Raw genomic sequence first — 12,751 nt, 5'->3', positions numbered from 1 at the left:
GACACTGGACTCACATTCGGGAGGACGATGGTTCAATCCCACGTCCAGCCATCCTGATTTAGGTTTTCTGTGATTTCCCTAAATCACTCCAGGGAAATTCCGGGATGGTTCCTCTGAAAGGGCATGGCCGACTTCCTTCCCCATCCTCCCCTAATCCGATGAGACCGATGACCTCGCTGTCTGGTCTCCTTCCCCAAAACCAACCCAACCCAACCCTCTAGAAGGCAACAGTCTGAAGAAATAACCTGGAAACACGAAATATTATTGAACCTACTCTTAATCAACAGAGGGGTTAATACTTCATAAACATAATGTTCTACATCATCACAGCAGCTGTCTCCACTATGCTTTTACACCTACACTCTTACAAATGCAAAATGTTTCAGTATTTCCACTACATGGAAGTGGAATTGCTGACATCTGATATTACAATTGGTGTGCTTTTCAAGCCAAGAAAAGGAAATAACAAAGGCAAATAATTTGTGCATTTAATACTGTCAAAGTAAGGAAACTAATGGTATAATACATCCCAAATGAAAGTGAACCTCATAAAAACCACAAAATCTAGGTCATTTAAAAAATTGGGCTTTATGCTCTGTTAACGGATGCAAGGAAATCTGTTAAGAGTGGGAATAACAAAAAATAAATCCAGTTTAGAAAGATAAAAAAATTGCAATTAATTGGGCAGAATATTATTATTTTGTTAGTGTTAGGTATTTGTAACTGTGTCAAACTTTCACTAACATTAAGCAGCTCAAAAATTTTTTAGCAAGGACAGCAGACTTACTTGTAAAGGCAAGTACACTAACATTCATGTAGCAGAAAACTAACAAGTAAAAACAGAGAAGTTCTAGTATATAACATGTAGACTGGTCCACTACACACACTCACAAATATGTGTTCAGTCATGTAGTGATGTTAACTTAATTCTAATACCCGAGAAGGAAGTGCCATGAACCTGACATTATGAAATGCCCACAGAAAAATTGAACATAGTATTAGGCAGGGACTGATTTCAGACTGAGTTGGTCAGAGTAAAATAAATCAATATGTGATTGACAGTCATCAATCAGATTGTTCTATTATGAGAAGATTATGAACAGTAGTTACAGTTTTTGTTCCTGTTGGGGTAAAATAACGATTGTATGGCATTATTGGCTGGGTAACCCATCTAGCAATGTTTGGCCATCTGGTGCTAGTGTTTCTGAATGATGCAAATTCAGCAAATTGCTCGTTGATGAAGATGAGATGATTAGGCAACACAAGCACCCAATTCCTGAGTGAAGAAAATCTTTTTCCTGGACGGGAATCAAATCCTGAACCCCATAACCTAGTAGCAGCAATGCTAATCACTAGGCCACAAGTCATGGACTTTTGGGATGAAGTGCTCAAGCTGAATTAATGTACAGTCAGTGCATTAACATTAATTTAAAAAAAAAACCTAGTAAGATGATATAAAAGAAAAGGGCACAAATAGATCTGAAAATGTCTAAAGTTCTCCAAAATATAAGAGCTGGTAATCAACCTGATAAAATTATGTGATCCTTCCAACACTGTGAAGAACTGAATAGATGGAGAGAAATTTAGTAAATTTTAAAATTCTAGAATCCCCATTAGAAGTGAAATTGTGTTTAAATTAAATTATTTTAGGATTTTTCTTTTTGCAAATGACCTAATTTAAAGAAAAACACCAGAAATTAAGAGGCCACTACTGTCTAGAACATATCAGTAATTTATTCATTAGGTTTGAAAGGACACATCATGTACCAAGCAAAGGTATTTCCTTGCTAACCAATCACAGAATACCTATCAGTATCAATGAATTTTCATGTATAACTAAACATATTTCCAAATATTTCACTATACGGAAAATAAACTGACAAAATAATTTACACAAAATACGAAAGATAATTTAATGCAGCATATAGGTCAAGCTATCCACAGATTATAGTTTAATATCATGTGGTTTAAAGATGAAACTATTTTCATGAGTACAGACTTCAGAAAACTTGATAAACCACAAAATTTATTAATTAGTTCAGAAGAATGAAAATATTTCCAGTAGTTATAAACATCCATTATGAATTTTCACTTAATTTGTATATTTATCACAAAATACAAAAAGTACCACTGTCCTGTTTCTGAAATTTGGTTTAACCATATGTGTAGATTATATTAGACTTATAAACTCATCTCCAGATGTAGGTACAGTTTGCAGTACAGACAGCATCCAAAATGATGGAATCTGTAGGCTTTAAATATATCAATTTTGGAAATAATAATGGTATTCAGTACAGAATGACAGCCTGATTTCCATCAGTAAAGTACTGTAATACAATAGTGCTCAGTCAATGTGAGGTCTGTAATTACATGTTTTAATTTATAAGACACCCACAGTAACATTAAAAATTCCCCTTCTCAAAAACTAACAGATTCAGAAAATATCTTCAATTTATTCTCACATCATGCCTCTGTCAATACACTGAATGACAAGTTTTAAAAATTTTCTAGCATGTACATAACATTCAAGCTGAAGTATTTATGTTTCATCACAAAAAATACAGGTCTAGAGGCCATAATTGAAATGAAACTATTCAAGTTCTGGATACCGTTCATAAATATGGCAACAGTACAGCATGTTCTATCGAAAAGTTGTAAATTACAACAACACTGACACTTATAAATTTAATTTTGACAGAACCAAACATAGTATTTGTAAGTTGCAATATACTCACAGCAGATGATTTTTTATGTAAATTTTTGGCTTGAGAAGCAGTGCCTTCCATTTCTGTGAATACAATGTATCCAGTACTATGTATAAACACCACCACAAAGGAACTGAAGAATACGTGTAAGTGTATAGACTGCCAGAAGAATTTAATTAAATAAAGCTATTTCTTTCAGCATGTTTAATAATGTATGAAATTCAAAAATTGTAATTGAAAACTATAACATTCCAGTGTAAGTCTGACATGCACTTTCTCATGTTTGAAGTATTACATACAATCTGATTATTACACTACAAAAAGTTAAAGCATCCCTTAGTTTCATCACAGCTTGATACAAAATCATAAATTGTTTTATTAACTGTTACATAATTTCATGAAAATAAATATGAGAACTTCCAGAGGATTTTCAACAGGAAAAAGCATAAATAACAATAAATTATTAGATTATAAAAAGTGTTCATTATAAATACTAATGTACAAAATACATTTTTGCATTAATGTATGGGTAGGAAATAGAGGCCTGAATTATCTTTAACACAATTAGCATAGCAACATTTAGAACCATACACTAAGGACCAGGCAAGGAAGCTATTTAATTCCTACAAAATAGCACAGACTAAACAAAATATAACCAACAAAAACTATAAATATTCCCTTCAACACAAATATGCAAAGCTTTTGCAAAGTTTAATGGAGAATGTAATTGAAACAGAATTTTGAGCACATCAGTAATTACATGGCAATAAACTGCAACAAATTATTTTTCATCCATTTTTCCCTCACTTCCTTTGCTGCTCTGCTCAGGTGTTGCTAAATCTGTTTCTTTGCTTTCCACAGCTATTGTTTCAGCATCAGTGCTGCAACAGTTTGGATTTCCTGTTTCATTTTGCTGAATTTCAACAGCTGCAGAATTCAACAGCTCTTCTTGCTTAGTATCTCCAGGTGAAAGACCAGGGTCACTTGTGCGCACTGTCTCAGCATCCACAGCAGGACTACCAGTAGAATCATGTGGAGCATTTCCACAGCTCTCTGCAGTTGACTGGCCAGTAGAACTAGAACACAAGTTGTTAATATCAGACAGTGTTTCAGTAACCACAGCAGAATGATCAGAATCACATGCAGTTTTTCCATGATTTTCAGCAGTTGACTGATCAGCAGTACTAGAACATAAGTTGTCAATATCAGACATTTTCGTTTCTGTGTGGTCTGTTCCTTCTGATGGCATAACAGCTTCTTCAGAATTATTTTGGGTTTTGCTCATATAATTAGCTTCAGAAACTTCCTTTGTTTCACTCAAACTCAAATCATTCATAGCAACTACACATGGACTATTTTCCATTTGAGAAGGCACAGCATCTTCAGACATACTCTCAGTTCCACTTGTAGTAGTGACATCTTCCCACCCATCATCTCCCGATTCACTCCTTTCCTTCGCATCATCACTACTTTCCTTTTTATCTGAGTCACTTGACTTTGTTCCATAACTTTTATTTGTAGAATTTCTCTGTCCTCTCTGTCGTACTGCTTTTAGTATCTGTCGCTTTGGTTTTGGCGTTTCATTTCCTGTCCTTGAGTCACAAACAGGGGGTAACGGTGGCTTTGAAGCACCAGTCACATTAGCTTCAGAAGCATCATGAGCCACCTCTTTCTCCTTTGATGATGGTGTACTAGCCCCAGAAAGAGGTTTAGTTTCTGGAGATTGCTCATATTTCTTGTTCTGTCGTTTGCTGGGAACCTTCCTTTCAGTATTCACACGGACTGTTTCATCTTCTGACTGACTACTGTAGCTCATTCTTGCTTGCTGACGTGGTCCTACTCTACCTGTTCCTGCTATGTTCTTTGGTGATACTGGAGACAAAACAACAAACATTAGTAAGGTTTTCTAATACTTATATCACAAGGTAACTATCTACACTTTCTGAGTAATTCTACAAACTACTTCCAACATCAATTTTTGTACTTTCGTGCAATCACTACCAGATTTGTAATTATTAAAACTGAAATATGATTAATTATCTGCCTCAGATGTACATGCTGTGTCACTGCAAACTTTTCCATGAATTTATTGTCAAGGAACAATTTTACAAGAAATGAGGGAGTTGCCTGCAATCATAGTCAATTACATAAAAATGAGATGAAGTACATGTCTGTGCATTTGCAAAATGACAAATTATCAAATATACCCCTACAACATAAAAACAAAATAAGAAACAAAACAATAGTACAAAGAAACAAACTCTTTTGTGAAACAAAACAGAAATAAAAGGCACTTCACTCAAACATTTTAGAAACAATTCAAACATTTGGAAACAATGAATTGCCCCTTGGGGAAGTACAGGGAAGAACACAAGAATTTGATAGCTCAAGAAAAGTGGGGATCTGGTTTAGAGTCCCAGATCAGCTAGCACATATTTAGCCATGTCAGGAAGTTTGACAGATACAACTGTCAGGTCCTGCCTTTCAGAATGGCTTTCACACCTTTGTAGCAGGGATTGCTCCATGTACCACACTCAGAAATTGTTTTTTGAGTGTTGTGAAGAATTATTTATACAGTAAAAGGAATTGCAATTACTCTTGTTTTGACAGAATGAGATTTTTGGAGTGCGATGGATTTATCTTTGCATTTAAAGAGTCACTTCTGTCAATCAATTGGAACATTACAGTAATACAGCCACATTTGTACTGGCTGTAATAGTAGTATTGACATTGAAAGATACATCAGACTAAAATTTGTCAAATGATTTTTTTTCTGCACTCTTAGATACAATGTGTCATCTACTCCACTCTCAATGAGTTCAGTACTTGCAAAGAACAATGATTTTTTTCCTTTGATGTGACCTTTCAGAATGATCCTGCAGTTCTTATATTTGGTGTGTGCCAAAGCAGTCTTTGTCCACTACCTTCCACAGTGCAGTAACATTCTCCTCAGTGGCAAATGGAGTAGTTTGGTAGGAGAATGTCCCCCCCCCCCCCCCCCCCCCCCCCCCCCGCTCACCAACCTGCCCCCACAAAAAAGTCAATCATCTGAAACTCACTAACAATGATAATACAATAAACCAGTGTATGCTGTTTCAACAACTGGACTGGTTTTATCCCAGAAGTGACTAGTTGCTGGTGGACCTCAAGGAAAGCTGTCACAAAACCACACATGGCTATTCTTATTTCCACTGGGACATCTAACAACCAATCAACAAATACATCAAAAGTGATAACAGAACCTTGTATTGTTATCCACAATAAATTTGTGAGAAGGGCTAAGTAAACATTCACAGAAGCAGGTTACGTCTTGTTCTTGGAGAGTCACATGTTGTAAATCATTGCTAGTACCTTAGTATTTAGTATTAATAATGATACAGACTCAAAACTGATAGAATATGTTAGTCTTATTTTCCAGGAATTTATAGCCAACCAGAAAGAGACCTAGAGTTAAAGTCCTGTTACAGTGACATGAAAGAAATGCAACACACCACATTTTCCTATTTATCTTGAGGACACACAGACAAGGAAATATTATGTGGAATAATTTTATGCTGCTGCAGTCAGTTTTTATTAATATTTTATTAGCACAACGCATTTCGGCAGCATGCTGCCATCATCAGGTGCATTATACAGTTACTTATACATCAGCTGATAGGTTATGTACATTGGCTGTGTGTGCCAGTGGGGTTAAGAATCGAAAAATAAACATTTTTGTTGGCAATTTCATTTTTTGGCACACAGAGCACAGTGACAGGTCAATCACTGCTTAGCATTTTCATAAATGTCTGTTTACAACTTGTTTGTGAAAATGCTAAGCTGTGATTGGCCTGTTACTGTGCTCTATGTGAAATCGCCAACAAAAATGTTTATTTTTCAATTCTTAACCCCACTGGCACACACAGCTAATGTACATAACCCATCAGCTGATGTATAAGTAACTGTATAATGCACCTGATGATGGCAGCATGCTGCTGAAATGCGTTGTGCTAATAAAATATTAGTAAAAAGTGACTGCAGCAATATAAAATTATTCCACACAATCTTATAATACAGTTGCAGACCTCAAACAACATCCATGTAACATGAATAAATTTAAAGGAAATATTAGTTCAAAAAATTACAGGAAACTGATCTTGTCAGTATTCTACGTCTTCCAAGAAAGAACAAAATCTTTTCTGAAAAGGGAATATGTTGGTATTCTCTGCAGATATAGTGCACATGTTAATTGATGATAAGTTTGTAAATGATCACTGTAGCAGAATAAACAATGTGCAGGCTTCATATGCAAAGTGACTCATGATTGAATCAATGTGAACCCATGCCTCCATCCCTCCCACCCTCCCTCTCTCCCTCCTTCGACATAAGGCACACACTCTTGTCATTCAACAATTTGCTCGCTATGAAATCCACCATTGTATTATGTGAAACCTATGTCAAGGAAGTGCAGCTGATTTTCCTCAGAAGATGCAATGGAATTTTGGCTATGTACTAGTGAGAGTTCCTTATGCTGGAGAATGAGCTCCTTGCTGACAAAAAATTAAATTTACTACCTCTGTTTGAATTATACATGAGAATTATTCACACAGTTTCATCAATATTACACGGTTATAAATTAACAGTATGTTGGGGCGAGTTATGTCTGCAAGCACACAATTCATTCTATAACAGCCAATGACAGTACAGGAAAAAGTGCAAATATCTGCTCAACATTGCTTTCAGTCTAGTCAAGTTATTCATATGCCATGCCTCATTGTCAACAGGCTATTCATGATCACGTCATTTCTCTTGTGGAGGAAGGGGATTTGACATTGCTGGAGGCTGGGGCACAGTACTGAGTCACTGAGTGTACACGTGACAATGCAGATACTGCAGCATCTAGTACGTATTTGGGAACTGGAGTTTGTCATGTAAGGATACCCATCCAAGATAATGAACTTCTCAAAACGTCATGGCAAAACCCTTTTTTAAACACACCTGCATTTCCCAGGTCAGTGGATAAGGGCTGGCACCAGCTTCAGGAGACCAGACTACCTCACAAACAAGCAGCAACAAAGGAGAAACTCAGTGATGATCATCGACTCTACATATTAGTGTTTGCTGAGGACATTGTCAATCTTGAACATGATATTTTCTGACAAATCAGTACTGTTCTTAGTGAATGATGGCCCAGTACAAATACAAAGGCTGCAAGGTGCCCATTTTGGCCATACATACATCCATGAGTCACTTCACTGCAGCCTCATGTCTGTTGCAGTTTGGGGCTGGATGCATTCCTGTGGACTTGGAATGCTTCACAGGATAGATGGTCAACTTGGTGCTGCTCAGTATTATGAGTAATATTCTGGTCCTGTCAGTGCAACAACTACATCCAGAGGGATTAACCTGTTTCCAGCAAGACGAGTCTCCTATACGTGTCAGTGATGGTGCAGGGTTGGTTTACAGAAAAAAAAAGTGATTTCCTCCTCTTGATTGGCCACCTCCAGCACCAAACCTAATCTCTTTTGAAAACTTATGGGCAGAAACAAAACAGATCATGCCAGAAACTTGCCTGACCACACACTTAGAACCTGTGATGACCTTTAGAACATCACTGTAGCTCCTTGGGAGGAGGTGTCCGAAAATGAGATATTCATTACTCACCTCACAGACTCCTTTCCTCACAGATTCAGACAGTGATTGAAGCTGAATGCCTCTGATTAGAATATTATGAGGTAATGAAGCATCATGCAATGCACTTTTGATGGCCAAAAATAGCTTTATAAAAACCCTGGACTATTCATTCTGTTAGTTTTGTGATTCCTACCAGTTACAGAAATTAATGGAGCAATGGAAAAAAAAAAGCTGCAATAAGCCTTATTTGAATCAAACCTTTTTGCCAGGGCCACTAGACTGTCAACTAGTCAACTATGTCACAGCTATGCATGCATTATGCTACAGCTTTCGACATCAGCTTTCGACATTTAGATACTTCTTACTGTTCCTGACTTCACATCGCAAAATACAGTGCCTTTACTATGTCCGTAATGCTACAAATGATGCAGCATAGCTTTCTTGTAAATTTTTAGAGGATGTATCTGCATGCTAAGTGTTAAGAAGGTGTTAATCCTTCTATTACACTGTTCATTACATTTCAACACCCCATAATAAGATAGATTCCTGTGTAACATGGTAGGTAATTCAATCTTCAGCCTTGGCCACTTTTTGTGCTGTCAGGTGTACATAATAGTACAGATGGATATGAATTTTTCAGGTGAGATGGTATAAAAAGTGTTTAACTTCAATGCATTACGTTCAATGTTATATTTTATTCAAGGTAGACTGCAGAAAATTCCTATAACTGGCTGACTGTGATTTTTCAATTTTTTCCACAAAGTCTTCAATGTACTAATGGAAAAGTATGTGTATTTATTTCAGTAAGTATCCACATTGCCATAATCAGGTACACTGGTAAACTGACCACTTGAGGGATGGCACAGCACTTTTCTCTCTTCCCCTCCACCCTCCAATCTGCCATTATATCTGCTAACTACTCTTGAGTTCAACAAATAGCTCTGTCCTAGGCTTGTGCCCTGGAACACATGCTGGCAGCACCTCTGCTGTCCCTCTACCTGCCCCTGAAGTCAGTTCATTACAGGTATCCCCTTCCTCTTCTTAATCAGACTAATTGCTGGTTCACAGGACTTAAGCATGTAGTCATTATAATGACTGATCAGTGGTTCTCTTACTAGGATATCAATAAATTCAATGAAGCAGTTCCAGAAGTTAAATGCAGGTGTCAAAACCACAGTATGGTCATAATCCATTCCATGTAATCCTGTATCCAGCACTGTCCAAGTTTAGGCAGAACCACAGTATGGTCATAATCCATCCCATGTAACCCTGTATCCAACACTGTCCAAGTTTAGGCAGTAGGCAAAACAGCCATCATCACTTGGTGTTTCAAATTCATCATATCTTTCCAGACAGAGCACCATAAAAAGGGAATAAATGCAGTGGCCACTTCCTCCTGAGGGTCCTCTTCTGTTTCTGCCAGTGGTACAGTGGGCTCTCTGAATTTGCCACTCCTTGTAGCCATTCTTCTGGAATACCATCCTCAGATGTTCAAGCTCTTGGATGAGACTTTTGTTGTCATGCAGGGTCTTGTAAAGGATTCTTGTAAAGGCAATCTGTGTGTGTGTGTGTGTGTGTGTGTGTGTGTGTGTGTGTGTGTGTGTGTGTGTGAGAGAGAGAGAGAGAGAGAGAGAGAGAGAGAGAGAGAGAGAGAGAGGTGGGGGGGGGGGGGGGGGGTGAGGGGGGGTGCAAATGTGGTGTGAATGTTTCCCAACATAAGGAATAAACAAACTTAGCACATGACTATGTTGAGTCACAAATGTTGCTAGTAATGGGGCATAAAAGTGAACTTCCAGCAGTCCATAAAGTTTCGGAGGAACTAATGGTCTCTTTCATAACTTCTTAACACCCTAATTTGAGAAACATCATTGTCTTTCTCTCACCCTCTTTGTAGGGCCAATGTTGACCCTTTGGTAGGCACTATCTTAAGCAGGCATAAAATTTCTTCACATAATTCTGGTGAGACAGGGCAACAGCTGCATTGCCTTTGTTAGCTGTTAAGACCACAGTATTTGGATCTTCTCTTAGTTTCCGTACTGCTGCCCTCTGCTGCCAGACTTGTTTGGTTTAATAGGTCTTGTGCACATGAGAGCAGGAAAGGTTTCACGATATTCTTCAGCTGCTTCAGCCTCAAGTTATTAAGAAATGAAAGCATAGCCTCATCCAATTATTTGGATCTGAGATTGATGATAGTCTGACAGGATGTTTCAGAAGATTGTCTCACTCATATGTACTTGAATTTTGATGTTTGATATCTGGTGGCCTTCCTTTGTGCAGAATCCACTGCAGCCCATTCAACAACATCAAAACATTCCCACATCCAGCAATGAAATGGTTGGTCAGCAGTACATGTAATTTGAGTATCTGTTTGTTAGTAGAGCCCAGGCACTGGGAAGCAATATGTACTCTCTGCTGTATGATGACTAGACCAGGACATTTCTTTATTCTTCCGGCTGCCACTTAAGTCAGTGTGATGTGTTACCTTGGGAAGGTTCATAACCACACATTCTTCATGGCATCTCAAAAGGCATGCAAATGCATTTAGCAAATGGCTCCTTTTCAGTGGCACAGCTTGTCAAGTATTTTCATGCTGTGATACATCTCCTCCCCATAGCAGTATGTGATGTGGTTCTTCAGCTTATTCCAGCATATTCAGGATGATGTAGTTCATGGGTGAGAGGCCAGATGTCAGTTTCCAATGGCCACAGTAATTTAACAAGTGACCAAATTTCCATCATCAGGTGCACTGATAAACTGATGTCTCAGAAGCCAGAGCACATTTTTCTCTCTTTCCTTCCTCTCTCTGATCTGACATTCTGTTCACCATTTGTGCCCAGCATCTCCTCCCCTACTACTCAGACTGACACACTGTTCTATCTGTTGTGTTGGCAGAAGAACCAACACCGTGTTACTAGAGGAGGCCGAAATGCACACTTTTTAGCTCACGCAGGCTGGCGTGAGGAGGGAAGAACTATACTGACGTGAAGTCTGGAACATGACAAGGAATTAGAATTCAGAAAGTGGACATAATTACTTTGATACTTAACTTTAATCCATTAATGATGAACGTCACTCTTGACGATACATGATTCACAATATTATCTGTTCAGAATAGTAACTGAATATGGTGCCCCACTAGGTCGTAGCAAATGACGTAGCTGAAGGCTATGCTAAACTGTCGTCTCGGCAAATGAGAGAGTATGTAGACAGTGAACCATCACTAGCAAAGTCGGCTGTACAACTGGGGCGAGTGCTAGGGAGTCTCTCTAGACCTGCCGTGTGGCAGCACTTGGTCTCCAATCACTGATAGTGGCGACACGCAGGTCCGACGTATACTAACGGACCACGGCCAATTTAAAGGCTACCACCTAGCAAGTGTGGTGTCTGATGGTGACACCACACTATCCTACATTTCTGACCAGTTACACATACTGCTGGCAACTCTGCTGTTCCTCTGCCTGTCTTCATAGTCACTTCATTGCAAGGTATCTCTTTCCCCTTCTTAACCAGATTAATTGCAGGTTTCCAGGCCTTTAAGCATGAAGCCACTATTATGATTGATTAGTGGTTGCCTTACTCAATACTCAACAGATCCTTTTATGAAATGATCCCAGAAGTTAAATGCCTGTGTAAGAATCTCAATATGGTCATAATTCAATCTTTGTACTTTCCACAGAAAATGTGATTCAACTGCCGACTTGTTAGGCTCCTGCAATCTGGTGTTCTGTTGATATCTCAACAATGACCTTTGACAGTACACACCATCTGACCTACGTATGTCTCGCCACACTGGCAAGGTGTCTGGTCTGACAGGTGCCAGATTTCCATAATCCAAGGTTGTTGTTGCTACTGTCAAGCAGTGCCCATGTTTTATGCAGTGGGCAGAAGATTGTCTTCACTTGTTGTTTCAGAGTAATTCATCCTATCTTTCCAAATAATGTACCACAAAAAGGAATACATGCAATGGTCTTATCCTCCTGAGATTGCTCTTCTATTTCCATCAGTTGTACCGAAAATGTAGGATGTAGGGCTCCAAATCAGTCACTCTGTAGCTGTTCTTCTGGAACACTGACCTCAGGTGTTCAAGTTCTTGGTTGAAACATTCAATGTTAGAGAATTCAAGTCCTATGTACCAATGCTTTGAGCTTGCCATTCCTCTATGCTGGGTAATAACAGTGGTCTGCATCTATGTATAGGTCAGCGTGCACCTTTTTCTGGTAAACACTGTGGCCCAATGTGCCAACATCTCTTCTTTTTACCAGGGCATCCAGTAAGAGAAGCACTCCATCCACTTCCACTCCCATGGTAAATGTATGCAGCCTGAAGTAATAAATGAAAATTCATCAGGTTACCTTCCATTCAGAAAGTTGTTGCACTCAGCAACTGTTATATTGACTTGAAAATTATAGATTGCAGCAATCAGTTATTCTTTT

At 38.4% G+C, this 12,751-nt stretch overlaps 1 protein-coding gene across 1 annotated transcript in view; it reads right to left on the bottom strand.

The window, feature by feature from the left end:
* Window positions 1-1,697: 1,697 nt before the first annotated feature.
* Window positions 1,698-12,751, bottom strand: part of LOC126416177 (uncharacterized) — a 184,298-nt gene continuing 173,244 nt past the window's right edge. The window contains exon 8 of the mRNA XM_050083752.1: window positions 1,698-4,577. Within this exon, the coding sequence (XP_049939709.1) occupies window positions 3,487-4,577 (1,091 nt within the window). The 3' untranslated portion in view covers window positions 1,698-3,486. The remainder of the gene's footprint in view (window positions 4,578-12,751) is intronic.

Source organism: Schistocerca serialis, chromosome 8 (genome assembly GCF_023864345.2).
Source record: "Schistocerca serialis cubense isolate TAMUIC-IGC-003099 chromosome 8, iqSchSeri2.2, whole genome shotgun sequence".
NCBI classification, from domain to species: domain Eukaryota; kingdom Metazoa; phylum Arthropoda; class Insecta; order Orthoptera; family Acrididae; genus Schistocerca; species Schistocerca serialis.
Note: the sequence above shows the minus strand (reverse complement) of the source record. Positions and strands in the feature narration are given on the sequence as shown.